Source organism: Rhinoderma darwinii, chromosome 2 (genome assembly GCF_050947455.1).
Source record: "Rhinoderma darwinii isolate aRhiDar2 chromosome 2, aRhiDar2.hap1, whole genome shotgun sequence".
Lineage (NCBI taxonomy): Eukaryota > Metazoa > Chordata > Amphibia > Anura > Rhinodermatidae > Rhinoderma > Rhinoderma darwinii.
Window position 1 is genome coordinate 208,123,349 of NC_134688.1, and position 22,985 is coordinate 208,146,333.

The following is a 22,985-nucleotide window of genomic DNA, read 5'->3' on the forward strand; positions in this document are numbered from 1 at the left end:
GCTTTTAGAGCACAGATTTTGCTGGACTGGTGTATGGGCGCCATGTCGCATTTGCAGAGCTCCCTTTGGTACCAGAGTAGAGTGTAAGTGAGAAGTGACCACATTTTGTAAACTACACCCCTGATGGCATTTATCATTTGCCTGGACATATGACAGGGCTTAGGAGTGAAAGGCGCATGTGAGACCTATTTTGGTGATTTTCGCAGCATTAGCCCACAATGGCAGGGCTCTGGGGTCAAATAGTAAAACAAACCTCCAAGTAGTGACCCCCATTTTAGAAACTGCACCCCTGAAGGCATTTTATTAATGGGTGTAGTGAGCATTTTGACCACACAGGTTTTTTTTTTCTATAATAAATGAATGCTCAGTGGATGGTGCAAAGTGAAAATTGCAAATTTCTACAGGTATATGCCATTTTAGTGCACAATATTTTATGCCCAGTTCATGCCACTGAAGACAAATACCTCAAACTGTTAAGCGGGTTCTCCCGGGTATGGCGATGCCATATATGTGGACATAAAGTGCCCGTTGGGCACACTGCAGGGCTCAGAAGGGAGGGAGCGCCATTTGGCTTTTGGAGCGCAGATTTTGCTTAGTGGTAGTTTTTTTGGGGGTTTTGCTGGTATTTCAGTTTATGATGTGGGGGCATATGTAAGCTGTACGGAGTACATCAGGGGCATAATAAGAGGGTATAATAATAATGGGGTAAATAAATAATAATTCATAGATATGTGGCCGGTGTCGCACTGATAAATGGTGCCAGATCTTATCCGCTTTTGGAACACTCTGCACATTTTGCATCACCATATTCTGAGAGCCAGAACTTTTTTTTTTTCTCCACCGGAGCTGGGTGAGGGCTTATATGCTGCGGGATAATCTGTAGTTTTCATTGGTACCATTTTTGGGTACATGCAATTTTTTTGATCACTTTGTATTTCATTTTTTTTTGGCAAGCAAGGTGACCAAAAACCTGCAATTCTGATGTTTTTTATAATTTTTTTTTTACGGCGTTCGCCATGCGCTATGAATGACAATTTTACTTTATTCTGCGGGTCGGCACGATTACGGCGATACCAGATGTATATAGTTTCTCTTATGCTTTGCTTCGTCTGCACAATAAAATCAGTTTTGTTTCAAATGTATTTTTTGTTTCACCAGATTCTGAGAGCCATAACTTTTTTATTTTTCCATCAAAAAAGCTGTGGGAGGGCTTGATTTTTTGCGAGACGGGCTTCAGTTTTTAATGGTATTATTTTGGGGTACATGAAACTTTTAGATCCCTTTTTTTATTCTGTTTTGCGAGGGGTAGTGACTAACAAACAGCGATTCCGGAATAGTTTTTTATCACATTTTTTTACGGTATTCACCGTACGGGTAAAATAGCGTGATATTTTTATAGTTTGGGTCGTTACGGATGCGGGGATACCACATATGTGTACTTTTTTAATGTTTTTTTGTTTTTCCTATAATAAAAGACTTATTATAGGAAAAAAGGCTGTTATAGTGTTTTTTTAAACTTATTTTTTTCATGAAACTTATTTTTTTTAACTTTTTTTACAACATTTTTAGTAACTTGTTTTACCTTTTTTTTGTGTCCCACTAGGGAACTTGAAGGCATGAAGCCCTGATCGCTATTCTAATACACTGCACTACCTACATAGTGCAGTGTATTAGAGCTGTCAGCTATTCACTGACAGCAAGCCTATTAGGCTTCGCCTTCCGGCGGGGCCTAATAGGCTTCCGTACTAGGAAGCGATTGTTAGGCTACGGTTGCCATAGCAACCATCGGAAACACGCCGATGGTTTTCATTAGCAACCATTAGCAACCATAGCGTGCGATCTAATCACTTAGATGCAGCGATAGCTGCATCTAAGGGGTTAATCGGCCGGATCGGCGCCTAGCTCCGGTCCTGGCCATTAGAGCACGATGTCAGCTGTGACAAACAGCTGACACCAGCGCCCGTGGCAACCATCGTGGTTGCCGACAGGCTACAAGACACTTCGATGCATCGATCGCGTTGATCGATGCATCGAAGGAGTTAATCGGCCGGATCGGAGCCTAGCTCCGGTCCTGGCCGTTGCAGAGGAGTGCCGGACAGCTGATAACCGGCGGTGATAGGGCTGGCTCAATCTGAGCCAGCGCCATCACATACACCACGTCATGGAGCTGTGATTGGTCAGTCTGCTTTGGTGAGTAGTCCCCTGCCGTCTTACTGTGCCGGTCAACTGTCATAAACAGTTGACAGCACAGTTCTGTCACCTTGTCCTTTGACAGGGTGACAGTTTTTAGCCAGGATGCACCGGTACGTCCCTGTGCCTTAAAGCACTTCAATGCAGGACGTACCGATGCGTCCTGGTGCGTTAAGGGGTTAACACATATTTTATCAAAACAATAATAAAGGTAGGAATACTGTCAGTGTAGAACTATGGTTCCTTGTGCCCACCAGAGTTAACAAGTCTGAGGACCCACCCACCATCTATGTAGAACATGTGCACATCCACTTTTTATTTCTCGATAAACGTTGTTGTTATCATTGTGCACACACAGGACATATCATCAATAAGATCTAATAGGTAAATTGTAAATTAACTCTAAGAAATAGACAATAGCGGCAAATGTTTGGCTCTAAATTCAGCTCCAAAATGGGTTGGAACTGATCAATTTGCCTTACTATGCGCCCATTTAGTGATGATCCATGTTTTTTTTTCACAGGATTCATAAACACAAAATATGTGGATCTTATAACGTAACAAATCCCAAAGAGGCAAACTCTTATTTAATGCACCAGTTAATAAATAAATAAATTAAAAAAAACAGTCAATGATGATAGAAAGTAACATATAAAAATAATATTTGAACCCAGCTTTCTCCAGGGCTGTTGCTGGCTTATGTTTACAGAGCTTAAAAATCATAGTTCAAGAGTTAGCGAGAAGAGATAAATGCCATGTTTATCAAAGTGTACAGCACATAGCAACTCAGGAGCTACTGTTCAACCGCTGGGTACTGGACCACTGTGAATAATGACTTTATGACAAAGGAATGCTTCTTGCTACTTTTTTTATTTATTTTTTTCTGACACCATGAGACAGCATGAGAATGAGAAATGGTACACTGAAAAGGTCAGAAAATAAATAATTTATTCTTTACATGTTTGTTGTGTTATTGGCAACGTTATTTTTAGTTAAATTTAAATTACGGGGATTCTCTTGTTTGGACCCACTTTAATGATTATATTTGGAAAATTACTGTAAGCACTTCCCTAAGGCCCCATGCACACGACCGTATTTTTCATCCGTAATTATGGACCGTAATTACGGACCAATTCATTTCTATTGGCCACAGACACCTTTTCGTATTTTTATTGATGGGTGACAGTGCTGAAAAAACTATAGAACCTGTTCTTGTCCGTAATTACGGCACAGACTCTCCCATAGAAGCCTATGGGCGCTTCCGTAAATACGGACGGCTACGGATGTGCATCCGTAAACCATCCGTATTTACGGAAGCATTCCTATGCAACATGTTGGTGACATCATTTGCAGCCTCCTTTTTTTTTTACGGATCCGTATATATGGATCAAATACGGATGCATTATGGACCATATTTACAGATACCCTTCCATATATATTGATAAAATACGGATGACTTGGATCCGTATTTACCGACAGTATTTACGGAAAGATAAAAATACTGTCATGTGCATGGGGCCTAATATAGTGTTATTATTGAAATTTTTCCTCTTATCAGAGGGATCAGTAGCAACCCTACAGGCAGATTCCATTAGACAATTTTAACAACTAAGCACCCAATGTGCGTTTTGCATTTCCGGCTTCTTCTAGGCCCCTTCTAGACGCGCGTCGGGTGCTTAGTTTTTAAAATTGTCTAATGATAGGTCAGATATCCTATAGCACAATTATACCATTACTACGGTGTTTCAAGCTTAGTTAGTTGTTCCTGCTCTCCCTTGCTACCCCCGCCTCTATGCGAAGCGGTGTGGGTGAAAGTCACTGCCGAGAGCGACTCGCTACTGTGAGTGGTTCTGTGGCTTAGCTGCCCTGCTTACCTCCGCTTCCTCCGCTCTATAGTCTAGCGGTGGAAGCGTCAAGTAGGAGAAGAGTACTCACAGCACGATTCACATACCAGAGTGGATCATGCGGCTCAGCTGCCCTGCTCTTTTCTGCCTCCTCCCCTTCTACCACTAGTGGTGGAGGAACCTGGCAGGAGTGCAACAATGATCACTCCTTTTGCCAGCATACAGTTAGGTCCAGAATTATTTGGACAGGGACACAATTTTTGGCATTTTAGCTGTTTACCAAAACATATTGAATATACAGTTATATAATCAATATGGGCTTAAAGTGCAGACTCACAACTTTAATTAGAGGGTATACACATCCTAAATTGAGGAAGGGTTTAGGAATAACAGCCCTTTAATATGTAGCTGCCTCTTTTTCAAGGGACCAAAGGTAATTGGACAAATCTCAAAAGCTATTTAATGGGCTGCATGCGCTATCCCTCGTTAATCCATCACTAATTAGGCAGATAAAAGGTCTGGAGTTGATTCCAGGTGTGGCATTTGCATTTAGAAGCTGTAGCTGTAAACCCACAACATGAGTTCAAAGGAACTCTCAATACAAGCGAAACAGACCATCGTTAGGCTGAAAAAAATTAAGAAATCCATCAGAGAGAAAGCACAAATGTTAGGAGTGGCCAAATCAACAGTTTGGTATATTCTTGAAAAAAAAGAGCGCACTGGTGATCTCGTGAACTCCAAGCGGCCTGGACGTCCATGGAAGACAACAGTGGTGGATGATCGCAGAATCCTTTCCATGGTAAAGCAAAACCCCTAACCAAATGAAGAACACTCTCGTGGAAGTAGTTGTATCAGTATCTAGGTCTACCATAAAGAGAAGACTTCATGAGAGCAAATACAGAGGGATCACTACAAGGTGCAAACCATTAATCAGCCTCAAAATTAAAAAGGCCAGATTAGACTTTGACAAACAACATCTAAAGAAGCCAGCCCAGTTCTGGAACAGCATTCTTTGGACAGATGAAACTAAGATCAACCTGTACCAGAATGATGGGAGGAAGAAAGTATGGAGAAGGCTTGGAACGGCTCATGATCCAAAGCACACCACATCCACTGTAAAACATGGTGGAGGCAGTGTGATGGCATGGGCATGCATTGCTGCCAAAGGCACTGGGTCACTAGTGTTAATTGATGATGTGACTAAAGACAGAAGCAGCCGGATGAATTCTGAAGTGTTCAGGGATATACTTTCTACTCAGATTCAACCAAATGCAGCAAAGTTGATTGGACGTCCCTTCACAGTACAGATGGACAATGACCCAAAACATACTGCTAAACCAACCCAGGAGTTTTTTTTTAAGGCAAAGAAGTGGAATATTCTGTGATGGCCAAGTCAATCACCAGATTTCAACCCGATCGAGCATGCATTTCACTTGCTTAAAACAAAACTTAAGGCAGAAAGACCCACAAACAGGCAACAACTGAAGACAGATGCAGTAAAGGCCTGGCAAAGTATCACAAAGGAGGAAACCCCGTGTTTGGTGATGTCCATGGGTTCCAGACTTCAGACAGTCATTGCCTGCAAAGGATTCTCTACAAAGTATTAAAAAAAAAAACACATTTTACTTATGGTAATGTTAATTTGTCCAATTACTTTTTACTTTTGAGCCCCTGAAATGAGGAGGCTGTGTAGAAAAATGGGTGCAATTCCTAAAAATTTCACAGGATATTTTTGTTCAACCCCTTGAATTTAAACCTGAAAGTCTACACTTCAATTTCATCTCAGTTGTTTCATTTCAAATCCAATGTGGGGGCATGCAAAGCCCAAATTATGAAGACTGTGTCACTGTCCAAATAATTTTGGACCTAACCATAGATATAATTTTGTACAAATTGCAGGAACAGTGTTCATCTACTTAAAATGACATAAATTAACTGTCAGCAGAATTGGATACTAATTGTTCATAAGGGCTAATTGTTGTCCCAAATAAGTGCAGAATGAGGGGTCTTCTGCACTGAAATTCATTATCCCTACATTAGATATTTTAGGTTCTTTCTATATTCTACTATTCAATAAAGTTTATTGTTTTATTATTTTCATCATAGAACCACACACTGCTCCTCCTTTTCCTGTAATCTGTTGAACCTAGAGGAAAAACTAGAAAAGACCACGGCGCCACATGCTGCAGATCACAAGAGAAAACAGGAAAAGAACAGTGGTGAAGATTTTTCTCACCTTTTGGAGTTGTGCAAGGGTAGGCACAACTCTACTGTAGGCAGGTACTAATATTATGAGGTGATGTAGCTACAGCTAGGTCCAAACCGGTGGTACAAAGACAACCACTCAATGAGACATATAAGGAGAAAAATTAGAACCAAAAGTACAGCGCTGCTAACATCAATTGCAAGTCCAGATTGCCTGATGAAGATGCTAGTCCAGCGTCGAAATGCGTAGCCTATCTAGTTGCCTATTTAATTAATTATTTTAATTACAACCCAATAAGTCCCTTTTATTACCTCCCTGTCTGGACTTGCAATTGATGTTAGCAGCGCTGTACTTTTGATTCTAATTTTTCTCCTTATATGTGTAATCTGTTGATGCCATCTATAGTTTAGACACAAAGAATTTGAATTTGAAAGATGTTTTTTTCTGATTTTTAAAGCATTCAAATCAGATTGGTGTTTTCCTGGCTAGCCTTCCTCCCCAGTTTGCAGCTATCAATTCCACAACAGTATCCCTTTAATAGAATTCATGACATAAAGTCTATATCGTCTTTGTTCCAATATGTGATGCCAATATTGTCACATACAGTACTTCCACATGTTTTCCAGTCTGTTTGTTGTTACAATAGCAAAAGTAATCTAAATTGGATCTCTTACCCTGCCAGTTTTAATTTTAAAATATATTTGCCTGACAAGTTTGCTAGTAAAGAATATTTTCTCCTCCCCTGCAAATTTGATATATTTTATGGTAATTGTTTTCAGACTTATCCACTAAAAGATCTGATGAATTCACTAATATCTGGATGGTTTTGATCTTGATGTACTGATGTGGTTTTATACTCACCAGGACCACACAAGTGATCAGTTTGCTCTACAACGCGTAATTTCACTTTCAGAATAATTTCACACAATCTATACAAAATGTTGAGGAACTTTTCAAATATTTTGGTCTATTGTTTCTGATTATGACTTATATTATATTGTTTTATTCCCCTGGAATTAGGCAGCGGTTTAGCTCCCACTATGCACTGTTCTCTGATAATTATTGATATTATATATTTTAAAGGGGTTTTCCCATGAAAGACATTTATGACATATCCACAGGATTTGTCATAAATGTCAGATAGATGCGGGTCCCACCTCTGGGACCCGCATCTATCTCTAGAACTGGGCCCCCTAATCCCCGTACTAGCTTTTTGTGCTCACGCTGCCTCCCGGCCACTTACTGATTACATGGTTATAACTTGCTGAGGTACGCTGTTTTTGTAACCCCCATAGTAGTGAATAGCAGTTACGGAAGCAGCATTTAATTTGGAGGCAGCAGACTAGTGCGACTGGGGAAAGTGTGAAGCCATTAACTGTGAGTGATAGTTCTGGTAAGGGGGTTGAGTGAGATGGAGGAAAGATGATGAATTAATTTTTCTCCATTTTGAATTTAAGGAAGTGGGAGGATAATACTGAGGATCTGGCTATTAGGCCCCATGCACGCGACCGTGCCCATAATCACAGTCCGCATTTGCGGGCCATGCTCCCATTATAAAGTATGTCCTATTTTTTAAGGAGGGTTTCTATGGCACGGACACATTCCCATAAATATATTCAAAGGTGTCCGTCGGTCATAGAAATGAATGGGTCCGTAATTACGGAAGAAATCTACGGTCGTGTGCATAGGGCCCTAGACACTTTGGAACTATGGAAATAAGAGAGGTGACTCAAAAAGTACTAAAAGCCATGGGATATTATGAGCTGTCTCAGGCCAAAGGTGTACTGTAGATGTAAAAAAGCAAGGGTCCCAGGATAGAGCCTTGAGGGAGGCGGGACAATTAGGTGGTGTGTGAGTGGGAGACAATACATTTTCAGTTGGTGAAGTCTGTGATGCCAAGACATGAGAGAATTTGTATCAGGAGGGACTGATTGTGTGTTGAGGGCAGAGGATATGTCTAGAAGGTGTAGCACAGAGTAATGACGTAAGGCTTTGGCAATTAAAAGATCATTAGTCAATTTGATTATTACCATTTTAGTAATAGGAAACTAGTAGAATTTTGAAGTTGGATTTAAAGGGGCTGATTCACTAGGCCTGGCAGCTGGGAATATCCAAAATCTACTTTTATTGCCAGGGGAAGCTGCGGTTGGCCACACAAGGAAAATGTAGTAGTGCATGCTGCCAATTCAAATTATTTGTTTACCTTGTAATATATGATATCTCAAGCACACCAGAATGGGAGTCACACTTTCCAGCTACTCTCTACTCTGGCTAAAAAAAGACGGTCCCAACTGCACTCTATGTTGTCCATATGACCTAATAGGGAGTATGGACAAAGGTTGTTCGGACAACCTGTTTAAGTATGGTTGCAGAAAAAAAACTAAGTAACCATGCATAAAGTATTTGCAAAGTGACTCCAGTGGAATTATCTTTTTTCATCACTTTAATATTTTTCCTGTTAGGAAACATCCATTTCTTTAAGTTTGTCATGACTACTAGCCTAGCTTCTGGGCGGCTCTGGGTTGAATTGCAGAGCCAATCTCATTTCTCTGTTTTTATCCTATCAGATTCTAGGGTGGAGTATTTTAGTCTGATCAGTTCTTTCATTGTTGCTTGTGAATTTCTTTGTGTATGCTGTTTCGATCAAGCTCATGGTTACACCCTGTATTACCTGACTATTTGGATTCTTGGAACTGAACCTCGGCTTTGTCTTTAGATTAAGCCTTTTGCTTACTGATTTGGACATTCTGCTCTCAGGTGATTTTGACCTCTCCAACTCCTGGCATTCTCCTGTTTTCTGATTTGGACTTACACTCTTTCCTGCTTGTTAACTCTGTTGCTGCTTACCCTCTGGCTGTCTGGTTTTCCGTTCTGGTATTGCCGGCATTGCACCTCCTGTCCAACACCATATTCTGTTAATGCAACCTGGGTTCTATGCAGCCAAATCCAACCTGCGTTGCAGTGGGCTGTGGTGAAGACTATAGAGTAGCCTTAGACTCTGCTGATCAGAGTAGTGACGGACTTGCGGTAGCGGATTATTTGCATGCTTATTCCTAAGAAGTTTCCATCTGCCTTTGGGGAATCGCTTACAGAGCAATTCCATAACTTGCACTCTGGGGAAATTGCTCAACTAGTGATTCCATTACATTTCCTGTATACTGTAGTCTACATTATGTTCTCCTTCAATCTCTGATTCCAGGTACTGTCTATTCTGCTATACTGGGACCCCAAACATTATGTCCCATTTTTCCTGCATTGCGCTCTTATAGTTTATATCAGTGTAGTAATTTGGAGTCTCAACATGTGGTGCCAGCATAGAGGTTAGCAGATGCAGTATCAGCAGTAGACCAACAGGGAGTGGATGCCTATCCACCAGGCAACCCGGAAGTGAGCATTTTGTTAGTAAGTGTAAAGGAGGATTTTCATCAGAGTAAGATTATGAGTTGTCTTGGTATTGTCAGGGCATTTTATAGTCCTTTTTCTTGCTGCTTGCACTACAAACAAGGGTACAAATGCACCTTCTAGAGCATCAAGTGGTTTATAAAGACACATGTTGTTGTCATTACCTTACAGAAACTTTTTTTCTACTGCCACGAATAAGTTGCAAATCCTTGTGTTGACATTTTTCCCCCTTGAGGGTTTAAATGCAATTATGGAGAAATTGGCAGAATCTGAGATGCATTGTTCTCATTGGATTGTTCTGCTTTCTGTGACAGTTGTTTCTTTTCGTTCTTATATGTAGAGCTTGGCATAATTATTATTTATAAGTTCTTCCAGCTCTTTTGCACAAAAATACTCTTGTATCCAAGAAGATTGAAAAAAATGTATTTTTAATATGTATTTTATTTTTCATTTCGTTTAGTTTCCAAAATTACAGAGCCTCCTCCAGTCTCCAAACCTTCAGAAAAACCTGCTGTTGAAGATCCCAAACCAGGTAGTTTTCTTAAATAAATAAATAAATAAATAAATAAATAAATAATCCTGCAGAAATTAATTGAGTAAATTAATTAAATATTTGAATACTTGTTTTGTTCATTTAAACAGTTTAGCTTATTGTTCCTGCAACAGAGAGAAAAATACATTTTTCATGTATTTATGCCTATACAATTTTTTAAAAATTCTACTAGTAAAAGTAATTTTTTTTAAACTCCAGTCATACACCAGTGATTTATTTGTTCATTTAAGACAATAATTTTCTAGTTCTATTAAGGCTATAATTTTATTTAAGTCACCATCAATTGTAAGTCACTACTTTAATAATATTCTGTAATAACACGATAACAATTTCTTTAATAACTGGACTGTGTTAAGAAATGATTTTATATTTATTTGCGTTCTTTTTTGTCCCTAACTGAATGCATTTTATTTTTTATATTGTTTTTTTTCTATAAATCCTTTATTGCAGGAAGTCTAACATTTATATTTTTTTAGTAACCTGTCTTCTTTTTTATTTTCTCTAAAAAATTTGTGTGTCTACTATTTTGACATTTTCTGCAACAGTTGCAAGCCAACCTATTGTGGAATCTTTCACTCCAGATTCATCAACTGGTACCCTAGAATGGGTCAGAGCAACCATGGGTAACATAACTTTTATGATTCTCGCCATTATCCTCATGACTTGTGTTCATATTTTCCAGTGAACAATTTATATACTTGCCTTTCTAGGAAACCTTTGCTGAATTGTCATTCCTCAGATATGAATTTTTTCCATCCTCTCATTACTTCTCTTCTTTGTTCATCTAGAATTAGCTCAACAGCCAGAGAGCTCAGCTCACCCGTTACTTATGCTGCATGTAGCAAACGCTTATTTTCCCTTTTCTAGCATTAATCATTGCTTTAGGCTGCAAATGATCCATGTGCATTGCAGCCAGCAAATTTACAAAGCAAGTGCCGTTTTATTGTTATGTCTATATTTAAAAATCCCAAGCTTTTCAGTTTGTTTACTCAATCTAAAACTCACTTGAACCAAGAACAAGTTACAAAGTAGTGACTGAAGCTTAGCTATGACCAGACATTTTGGTAATTCACAATAATATGTTGATTTGCATTAATTTCTATTACCTGTTCAATAAAAAGGTAACGCACATTATCATAAGGCTCCTCTGCCTAAACTTTTAGACAGCAAGGTGCATCAATGCTAATTTTCTAACTGCATATCTAAATTCACCTAATAATGGAGAAGTAATGGAATGAAGTTCACGCTCAGTTCTGAGAATGTGAAATGAATGTTACAACAAAGTAAAGATCAATGCTGCTAATTGTAGTATTTACAATATAAGTAAATATATATATATATATATATATTTCAGTCAGCTCCTTTCTATGAGTTTACCCTCAAAATGAAGTTTTCTAGGACATTTACCAGTCTAGCCAAATCAATGGTCTAAGTTTCCTCTTTTCTGTTTGTTGTCTGTTTGCATCATTGCCAGTAAAAGGCATAAAATGGATTACCTTGGACAACTGATTCATTACAGACTGAGAAAACAGATTTCAGTATCTGATGTCAAGTTTCATGTGTATCTCTTCGATGTATCTCCATTTAAACCAAATAGCAGTGGAGAGAAATCTTGTTCCCCCTCCGATTGTAAACTAGGTTAGGTGAAAGGTAGTGACATTTATTCTCTTACCAGTGGCTTTATTTTAAATTTAGCAGCTCTGTTCCAGGCCACCGTTTGGTCACTTGACCCACACTCTGACCACCCAAATGCTATTGCGTCTGCTGTGAGGGCAGTAGGACAGTCTCTCTTTGCAACACTATAAGACTCACATGGAGGCTCTCATAGGCTTCCATAGAGAGACTGACTTTCAGCCCACACAGCAGATGCTGAAGGATTTGGATGGTGAAAGTGCGGATCACGTGACCAAATGGTGGTCTGGAACAGAGCTGAAAAATGTAAAATAAAGCCACTGATAAGAACATAAATGTCACTACCTTTCACCTAACCTAATTTACAAATGTAGGGCAAATAGATTTTCCCAGAGTGCTTTATTAAAAAGTAGCTAATGACTGTGCTTGGGAGTTTAGCAGTGCTCAAAGGATCACCAACTTCTGAGTACAGTTACTGACAACTACCTCTGAGGCTAGGTCCAAACCACGTTTTGACTTGGTGTTGCTATTGTTATAGTAAGGTTATATGCCAGGATATTCTCCAAAATTATACAGTATATGCTACATACCTATAGACTATGATTAGTTAAATGTACAGTACTGTGCAAAAGTTTTAGGCAGATGTGGAATAATGCTGCAACGTAAGTATGCTTTCAAAAACAGAAGTGTTAAAGGTTTTTTTTTTATTATCACTTAGCAACGTACAAAGTGAATGAACAGAAGAGAAATCTAAATCAAATCAATATTTGGTGTGAATAAACTTTGCCCTCAAAACAGCATCAATTCTTCTAGGTACATTTGCACAAAGTCATGGATTTTGTAGGATTATAGTCAGATGAATGACCGATCATAATTTTCATATATGGTTGAAACACAGTCATTAACTGTAACAGAAAGAGCTGTGTGTGAGGCTTAAAACTGGGTGAGGAACAGCCAAACTCTGCTACAAAAGGTGAGGTTGTGGAAGAAGGTTTCATATCACAGGTCCACCATGGCAAGACTGAGTATAGCAACAAGACACAAGCTAGTTATACTGCATCAGCAAGGTACAAGTACAAGAGTACTTTTGATAGTCCAGACAGTAACGGAGGCTCGGCACATATGAACTTGCAGACACCATACGTGGTGTATATCAGCAGGCGTGACCAGTGGCACAACACGACTCCAAGACTCTAAGGCACAGGAACAACTATAGCACGGGGTACAGGATACAGGTAGCAGGGCACGGGAACAATATAACACTAAGGGACCATTTTCTAAAACTAACATGGGTAAACACAACAACGCTCAGGCAAAGAGTGGAAGGACAGGGCCCTTTTTATAGTCCAGGGTGATCATAGGCTAATTACAGATTTTACTCATGTGTGTGCACTGGCTTTTTACGGCTGGACGCGAGCGCGCGCTCACCCTACGGGTACCAGTGCAGCGATGCGGAAGTGAGTGCCGGCATCTCTCAGGAGGGAGATGCCGCCCGGCACTTACTCGTCCATGGCCGCGGCTGTCGGGGGGCAGGTAAAAACGACGGTCCGCAGCTGTGGACATTACAGTATCCCCCCTCTTATGCCCCCTCTTCTTGGGACCAGAGCGAGAGAGGAACTTTTTAATGAGGGTAGGAGCATTGAGGTTCTCCTCTGGCTCCCTGGACCGAACCCCCTCCAATCCACCAAATAAAAAGTCCTTCCTCCCACCCTCTTGCAGTCCAGGATCTCCTTCACCTCAAACACGTCAGACGTCAGGCTTCAGTAGGGACACATGAAAGGAGTTGGGGATTCTAAAGGTAGGAGGCAGTCGAAGCTTATAGGAGACAGTGTTGATTTGTTATAGTATCTCATAGGGTCCGAGGAACCTGGGAGCAAACTTGTAGGAAGGCACATTTAGGCGGATATTCTTTGAGGACAGCCAGACTTTGGTACCCGGCAGATACTGAGGCGGCTGTCTTCTATTATCTGCCTTTCGCTTCATACGATCGACTGTCTGCAGAATAGAGGACCGGGTTTGCTGCCAGACCTGTAGAAAGTCTCCAAATGCAGAGTCAGCTGCGGGTACCTGGGATGCAGCCGTAACAGGAAGAGGGATTTGTGGATGTTGGCTGTACACAATGTAGTATGGTGTGGAAGTGGTGGACTTGTGTGGTTGTTGTATGAGAACTCGGCCCATGGAAGAATGCTGCGTGGAGATGAAGTGGCGAAGATAATTCTCCATGATTTGAACAAAAAATAGGAGGGTTCCTCCAGCTCACCTTATCACGGGTATGGTAGTTAGCGCATAGGTCCTCGTTTCGGCACACAAATTTGCATAGACAGAGAAGGTAGAAAAGGGATCCAGCGCTAGGTTTGGTGCATTTGTTAAAATGGGAAACTTCTTCCAAGATTTATTTCATAGCATTAAAAACAGTGAAAAAAGGTGTATATGGCTTTGTCCAGAGTACAATGAATGATTAGTAGTATAGGCGGTGCCTACATGTTTCAGACGCTCCCTATGTCCTTAATCATGGCTTGTAAAGTTTCTGACTGGATGATTTGGTTAATCCTCTCGACTTGGCCATTGGACTGGGGATGGTAGGCTGAAGAAAAGTCCAACTTCCCGTCTAGGAGTTTACAGAGGGCTCTCCAGAATTTCGAGGTGAACTGAACCGCCCTATCAGATACGATATGAAGAGGCAAGCCATGCAAATAGAAGATGTGTTGGATGAAGAGGCTAGCCAGTCAAGGAGCAGAAGGTAGACCGGTCAGTTGTGTAAAATGAGACATCTTCGAGAACCGGTCCACCACCACCCAGACCATATTGCATCCTGCAGAGGAAGGAAGGTCTGTGACAAAGTCCATTTATATATGCTGCCAGGGAGCATTTGGCACAGTCTGAGGTTGGAGCAGACTGGCAGGCTTGGAGTGAGCAACTTTGTTGGAAGCACACACAGTGCAGGACGAGATAAAAAGCCTACAATATCTTTGGGCAGCGTGGGCCACCAGAAATGACGAGCAATCAGATGTCAGGTTTTAGAAGCACCAACGTGCCCAGCCAGTTTGGAGCTGTGCCCCCAGCGAAGGATTCTCCTCCTGTCTGCCAACCGCACAAAAGTCCTCCCTGGAGGGATGTCTCTAACTTGCAGAGAATTAACAGGAATAATACAGGAGGTCACGCTGTGCTGTGGATTAAGCTGGACATGAATGAAGAGAAGTGTATGACACTGATTGGTCAGCGTCATACACTTATCTTTACCACGCCCACTTGGTCAAGAGTAAAAAAAAAACACCCACTTGGGAATTAAGAAAAAATTTGCATAACACTTAAAATGCTCAAAACTTTGTCAAAAATAAAAGTTTTTAATAAAAAAGCAACCCATTACTTATCTACATTAAAACGCCTATTGGATTAGGTAGAAGATAGGGCAGTTATAAACTGATGACAGAGCCTCTTTAAGGCTGGACGCGAGTGAGCGCACACCCTACGGGAACCAGTGCATCGATGCGGAAGTGAGTGCCAGCGTGTCTCACGAGGGAGATGCCGCCCGGCACTCACTCATCCATGGCCGCGACCGTCGGGGAGCAGGTAAGAATGACGGTCAGGAAGCTGTGAACGTTACACTTATCTATCATGCAATACCATCAGGGAGGCATCTGATTGGCTCCAAATCTGCAGCATGACAACGACCCCAAACATACAGCCAATGTCATTAACCCCTTAGTGACCACCAATACGCCTTTTCGCGGTGGTCACTAAGGGGCCTTACGCTAGGCTGCCGCCTTTTCACGATGGCCCAGTCTAAGTGATGCACGGGTGTCCCGTGCAGGCTGGAGCCGGGGCTCTGCTGTCTGATGACAGCCGGGCTCCTGCTCCAACACCCGCGACCGAAGTTTACTTCGATCGCGGGCGTTTAACCCGTTAAATGCTGCCATCAATAGCGACCGCGGCATTTAACTTGTTTATAGAGGGAGGGAGCTCCCTCCGTCACCCATCGGCGGCTCGCAAATGGAAATCGCGGGTCTCCGATAGGGCCTGATAAAAGCCCCCAGGTCTGCCCTTGACATATGCCTATTAGGACGCGCCGGAGACACGTCCTAATAGATTACCTGTCAGATTTACACTGACCGGAAATAATGCTCTGGTATACGAAGTATACCAAAGCATTATAGCAGCAATCTGAAGATCGCATAGTAAAGTCCCCTAGTGGGACTAATAAAATAAGTAATTAATGTGAAATACAGATTATTAATAAAAATGACAGTAAAAAAATAAATAAAACCATTTTTTCCATAAAAAGTGGTTTTATTTAGTAAAAGTGTAAAAAATAAAAGTACACATATATGGTATCACCACGACCGTAATGACTCGATTAATAAAGTTAATATGTAATTTAAACTGCAAGGTGAACACCGTAATAAAAAACGCATAAAACAATGGCGAAATCGCCATTTTTTTCCATTGCCTCCTAAAAAGTCATAATTAAAATGAATCATTAAGTCCCATGCACCCCAAAACAGAACCAATCAAAACTAGGTCTCGTCCCGCAAAAAACAAGCCCAAAAAATCACTACATTGATGGAACAATAAAAAAATTACGGCTCTTGAAATGCGACGATGCAAAACCAAATAATTTTAGTTCAAAAGTGTTTTTATTGTGCAAAAGTCGTAAAAGATAAAAAAAACTCTAAATAAGTGGTATCGTCGTAATGGTACCTACCAATATGATAAAGGTAACATGTTATTTACGCCGCACAGTGAACGGCGTCAATTTAAAACACATAGAACAATGGCGGAATTTCAGGTTTTTTTTATAATCCCCACAAAAAAAGTTAATAAAAGTTAATAAAATAATTATATGTACCCTAAAATTATGCTATTAAAAAGTACAACTAATCCCACAAAAAACAAGTCCTCATACAGCTATGTCGACAGAAAAAGAAAAAAGTTATAGCTCTTTGAATGAGACTATAGAAAAACGAATAAAATAGCTTGGTCATTAGGGCCTAAAATAGGCTGGTCATAAAGGGGTTAAGAACTATCTTCAGCATAAAGAAGAACAAGGAGCCCTGAAAGTGATGATATGTCCCCAACAGAGCCCTGATATCAACATCATGGAGTCTGGCTGGGATTACATGAAGAGACAGAAGGATTTTTCCTTGTCCGTGTTCCGTCTCCTTGTTCCGTGTCCTATTGTCATACGTTTGGCTTGTATGCATCGGTATACCGTTGTCTTAACTGTATCGAAAAAAACATACTTTTTAATTCAGCTGAACGCAAAAAGAATGCAGAACACGCAATATATGGTTATGGTTTTTGCAATGAGAATCAGTGGCAGACAAATGCAAGTATATAGGCATAGAATTGTGTAAGTCTGGGCAATATATTCTGTCCCACCCAAACAGAGTGTGGAGTCAGTCTACGTGAACATATTTCTAATGCTCTAATCGTAGTAGAGGTGTATTTATGTAAACTTCTCCAAGCATGAAGATGAGTAGAATTCTGAAAAGATATAACATTAAGGGCAGGGTACGAACACACGGCATGGCTGACATGTGATGTGATGCATCTGTAAACCATGATAGCATGCAGTTTTATCACAAAGCAACCCTGTTTTCAAATTAATTGTTAATGGCCGCTTAATTTTGCTGCTGAACTTCCATTTCACCAACAAGGCCATTATTCTGCTGTTTAACTGCAAAATTGTGCGCCCATCAATTTTAAACGTGCCGTTTTGTGGTAATACTGCCGCTTCATGGCTGCCTGGCAGCTGCTTAGTGTGTCCCTCCCCTAAAAACCCTTGAGTCTGAGGACACTAGGTGGCCAAGTTAATTGATTATTATTTGTTTTAGTGGAGATTACAGACAATTGTCTGCTTTAAGAATTTAAGAAAAATCCTATGAAAGTCTGTTTCTCTATTTACTCATTATAACAATATTACTTAAAGGATTGTATGTGAGTGACCAATAAATGGCACATTTCTAACCACATTGTATAAATTGAATCAAACCCTTTCTACGACAAAATATTTTAGCATTCCTAGTTAGCCACAATGAAACCAAGCTGAACTAGCTTATTCCATCAATGCTAGAGAAAACAATTCAAAAACAAAGAAATGCATCACTGTAATGATATTACTGTGATTCCACTTTATTCTTTTATGATTTTCATTGGCACAGAAAATCTCAAACAAGTCTTATTTACTTTCCTCCGTCCAGATAGTTCCTTATTGAGTTTTTGTTTTTTTAAAACACAGGGAAGCCAGTGTTCTGCTGCTATTATTATATTTATTTATTTATTTATTTTTACATAGAAACAGATTATTATTATTATTATTATTATTATTATTATTATTATTATTATTATTATTATTGAGCTTGTGATTTTGTCATGCATTATTTTTGCCTGTCTGCTTTTGAATCTGTTGATCTTACTGCGCAAACAGTATAACACTAAACTGTACACCTGAAAGGAATGCTTGAGCGCTTTTTTTTTTTGTATTTTTTTTCATGTTTGTGGCTGTGTAATAGGGTAATTCATTCTTCACTTTCACATTTGCAACATCTAACAACAACTGGCTCTATGTTTTAACATTCACTTTAGCTGGTGCAACGCCCTACATGCATTTATGTCTAATATTCATGCATCAGTACAGAATACATCATCAATTTCTCAATATCAAAGTTTTGTTGCAGCCTATTTCAGACTAAGGCACCAACTGGATCTTCATTTTTACCCACAGTAACCCACCCTTATTTTCAAGTTACTAATATACCAGTTGAATCTTCTGCCACAGATGAACACACAGATTCTTTGGGTAATACTATCTCATTGTACAATTCCCATTTTCTATAGAAATACTTTTGCATGAGTCTTATCCAAATTTCTGGTGCATACATGTACAGTAAAGTAATTAGTAATGGAGGTCATGGCATTGGTGTTGTTTTATCCAGTACGCAAAATGTAGTTTTATCCAGTATGTAAAATGTCTTGCTGTTCTTCTAAAAACTGTTGTTTTTTTTGTTATGATTGGTCACTACAAGGTTATGTAGGTGACTTTGTATTTTCTTTATTATATTTTTCTTTAGGTCTGTTAAATCATATATATTTTATTTATTTATCTATCGGGACATGGTGTTCTTTCAGATCCTGCTGCTGACTTGACTTTCTAGGTTTTAGCACTAATGAAAGTGGGGTGAGTTAATAGGACAATAAGACATTAGGACATTTTCTGCCAGCTACTAGTAGTATAGGATGCTTTGAGTGCTATGAAAAAGGGGACAAGTTTAAGTGATTTGCACAATAAAGTCCTGAGCTGCAGACAATAAAACATTGATGCCATTACATACAATTAATACTTTGCCATTTGCTTCAGTCATTGCTTAAAATCATAATCTTTTTTTTTTCTAATTCTCTATTTATGTTGCTTTACAAAATGCCAATAGTTGTTGTAAGAGAATCAAATGGCACACAAGATGAGTCTACAGGCATAGCAACATTGGGACCTGTCCTCACTGTGGATCCTCCAAGGGATATATTGGGTAATATAGAACTTGATCTCTATATACACTGCTTCTACTTACTACTATTTATTACATATATTATATACATATATATTATGCATACATATTAAATACATACATATATATGTATATTATATACATATATATGTATATAATATATGTATATAATATGTATACATTATAAACATACAGTATATATATGTACATAATATATATATATATATATATATATATTACTCATATATATGTGTATATATATATATATATATATATATATATATATATACATATATACATATATTTATACTGTTACAGCAATGGTGGGTTCTGCTTTTCAGATTCAGCAGATTTTTCAGTGTATTTTTAGCATATCTTTGCATAGTAATACCATTAGTCTTTGCTGTTTAATGTTAAATTGTTCTCTGTGCTAGGAAATGTCGATCTGTATGGCTTTTCACCCATAATGATTTTCAGTGAATCTGTTCTCCAAGTGGTTTCCTTGTGCACATTATCATAGTGAAATAAAGACTGAAATATGGATCTTAATGGGACAAGACATATGGTTTAATCTGCATATAGCTCCGTTTTTCTGTCTGTAGTGTGGTAGAATTTTTTGCTTTGCTTTGTTTCAATTCTTACAATTTTACGTTCACCTATATTTTATCCCATATTGCAGATAAAAATAATTATGTAAAATACCTGGCTTCAGTGACTTCTAAGGGGAGCCATCATATGGGATGCAAACATATGCTTATTTTAGGCATATGTTTACATTTTTTATTTCTTTTCAAGGCTCACATTTTCCTTAACTTAGACTAGTGATGGTCAATCCGACATTGTGGGTACCTCAAATGTGCCCCTTGACTCCATCAAAGAAATGCCCTTCACTTTCAGGCAGAATCACAGGATAGACACACATACAGACATACATACACACACAGATTTGACTTTTTCTATACAGCTGTATTTGTGCCTGCCATTTTATCCATCCATTTTATTCAATGGATACTTCTGTCTTTTAATTCATTTACAACTATAATATTGCTAAAAAAGTTGTGTATCCTCAGCCATGTAGTGTACCTATTTAACTATATAGACAGCGTTTCATTCCGATGGGGCATTTTTTTAAGTGGCCGTTTGAAAAAACGGTGCGTAAAAAAACGCCCCATAAAAAAAAGTGCATGTCACTTCTTGAGCCGTTTTTGGAGCCGTTTTTCATTGTGTCAATAGAAAAACAGCTCCAAAAAAAGCAGCAAAAAAAAAGCATCAAAAAAACGTTTGATGCTTAAAAACGTCTGAAAATCAGAGGCTGTTTTCCCTTGAAAACAGCTCCGTATTTTACAACCGTTTTTCGTTTAGTGTGTGAACATACCCTTATTGTAGCACAAACCTATTTGGGGGTTGTTTTTCCGCAGACCGACAAATTTACTTTAATTGAGGCAAGAAACTGATCTAAATTATAACACAAATCTATTTATGAATCCCCCCCATGTCTGAATCACCCCCCCCCCCCCATGTCTCTTGGAGTTTTTATATACTTTTTGTGTGGAAGCTTAGGCTTAAGCTACACAGTGACATGCGTCTTTTAATGTACTGTAACAGTGAATCTCACAATGCACAATTTTCACATGCAATTTTAGTGTTACTTTTACATTAAATTTTCATGTACATTAGTTTTATGGGGGGGAATGAGTATTTGCAAATTACAAATAATTCTCATCTAGCTGCAGCAAGAGAAAAAAGTTACATCATAGTCGCCTGCACATCGCATGTATACACAATACAGTTACAACATAGTGACGGTGATTTGAGTTTCTGATTCTTAGAAGTATTAGCCCCCTCCAATGTGTATTTATGAGAGGTCGATTTTAAGTCCCTATATATGCTTTTTTATTATATTAATAACATTAAGATGACAATTAATAGCACCAGTTTAAATCAGGGTAAATACACACGAAAATCTCTTTTAGTTATCTAGGAAGTAATTCTTACATATTTTTATCACTGTTATGTGTGCTTAGATTTATTTTTTCTAAAAGATGTTTATTGTATTGTTTTATTCCTTCTCCATGCAAAAAAGTTACCGAATGGGCAAGACTTGTTCATAGGTAGTCAACCAGTTTACAATGCAGTGTAAGGGCATGCCCAGACGTGGCGGAATTCTTCCGCTACTGTCCGCATCAATGCCGCACAGAATCTGTGTTGCAGATTCTGTTGCGGCTCTGCCCAAAATGGGCATTAAATTGATGCGGACTAGCCGTTGCGTATTGAGGTGAAAGTACTTCCCTTCTCCCTATCAGTGCAGGATAGAGAGAAGGGACAGCACTTTCCCTAGTGAAAGTAAAAGAATTTCATACTTACAGGCCGTTGTCTTGGTGACGCGTCCCCCTTTCGGCATCCAGCCCGACCTCCCTGGATGACGCGGCAGTCCATGTGACCGCTGCAGCCTGTGATTGGCTGCAGCCATCACTTAGACTGAAACGTCATCCTGGGAAGCCGGACTGGAGGAAGAAGCAGGGAGTTCTCGGTAAGTATGAACTTCTATTTTTTTTACAGGTTGATGTATATTGTGATCGGAAGTCACTGTCCAGGGTGCTGAAACAGTTACTGCCGATCGCTTAATTCTTTCAGCACCCTGGACAGTGACTATTTACTGACGTCGCCTAGCAACGCCCCCATAATTACGGGTGCACACACGTAGTCACCCGTAATTATTGGAGCCCCACTGACTTCCTCAGTCTGGCTGTAGACCTAGAAATACATAGGTCCAGCCAGAATGAAGAAATGTCATGTTAGTAAAACCAATACGCTCCGCAGCACACATAACATCTACTTAACATCTGCGGACTTCATTGCGGAATTTTGACTCTCCATTGAAGTCAATGAAGAAATTCCACAATGAGTCCGCAACCAGTCCGCCACACGTCCGCAACAACCATTGTATGCTGCGGACACCAAATTCCGCACCGCAGCCTGTGCTCCGCAGCGGAATTGTCCGCAACGTGTAAACGAACCCTACTAAAAAGCTGTGGAAGGCAATGGAGAAACGGGTCCGCTGCAGATTTCCGCTGCGAAGTGTCTGCAGCGGAATTCCAGAGCAATTCCGCCACGTCTGGCCATGCCCTTAGGGTATCTTCACACGCCCTATTTACGGACGTAATTCAGGCGTTTACGCCTGGAATTATGCCCGAAAAAAAGGCTCCAAACCGTCTGCAAACATCTGCCCATTGAATTCAATGGGTCTTACGGTGTTCTGTGCAGACAGGCTTTTTTTTTACACGCCGCTGTCAAAAGACGGCGTGTAAAATAACAGCCGCCTCAAAGAAGTGCATGTCACTTCTTGGGACGTAATTGAAGCCGTTTTTCATTGACCCCAATGAAAACCAGCTCCAATTACGTCCGTAAAAGACGCCGCGAAATACGTGTGCACTTGTCAAAATGTCTGAAATTCAGGAGCTGTTTTCGCCTGAAAACAGCTCCGTAATTTCAGACGCAATTGGCGTTGCCGTGTGAACATACCCTTAGAGTTAATAGTTTGCATTAATTTGTGGGTGTGTCTTTGAATATTGGTATAACATGCCACTAGAACCAATGATAGAAATCTCTTTATAACTACTTTAGTAAACTGACTCACTGCTCATAATATGGCAAGT

General features: G+C 39.7%; 1 protein-coding gene across 1 annotated transcript in view; it reads left to right on the forward strand.

Moving 5' to 3' along the window:
- Positions 1 to 22,985, forward strand: part of ABI3BP (ABI family member 3 binding protein) — a 365,114-nt gene that overhangs the window by 205,003 nt on the left and 137,126 nt on the right. The window contains exons 10-13 of the mRNA XM_075852779.1: positions 10,103 to 10,174; positions 10,741 to 10,818; positions 18,552 to 18,626; positions 19,255 to 19,350. Of these exons, the coding sequence (XP_075708894.1) occupies positions 10,103 to 10,174; positions 10,741 to 10,818; positions 18,552 to 18,626; positions 19,255 to 19,350 (321 nt within the window). The remainder of the gene's footprint in view (positions 1 to 10,102; positions 10,175 to 10,740; positions 10,819 to 18,551; positions 18,627 to 19,254; positions 19,351 to 22,985) is intronic.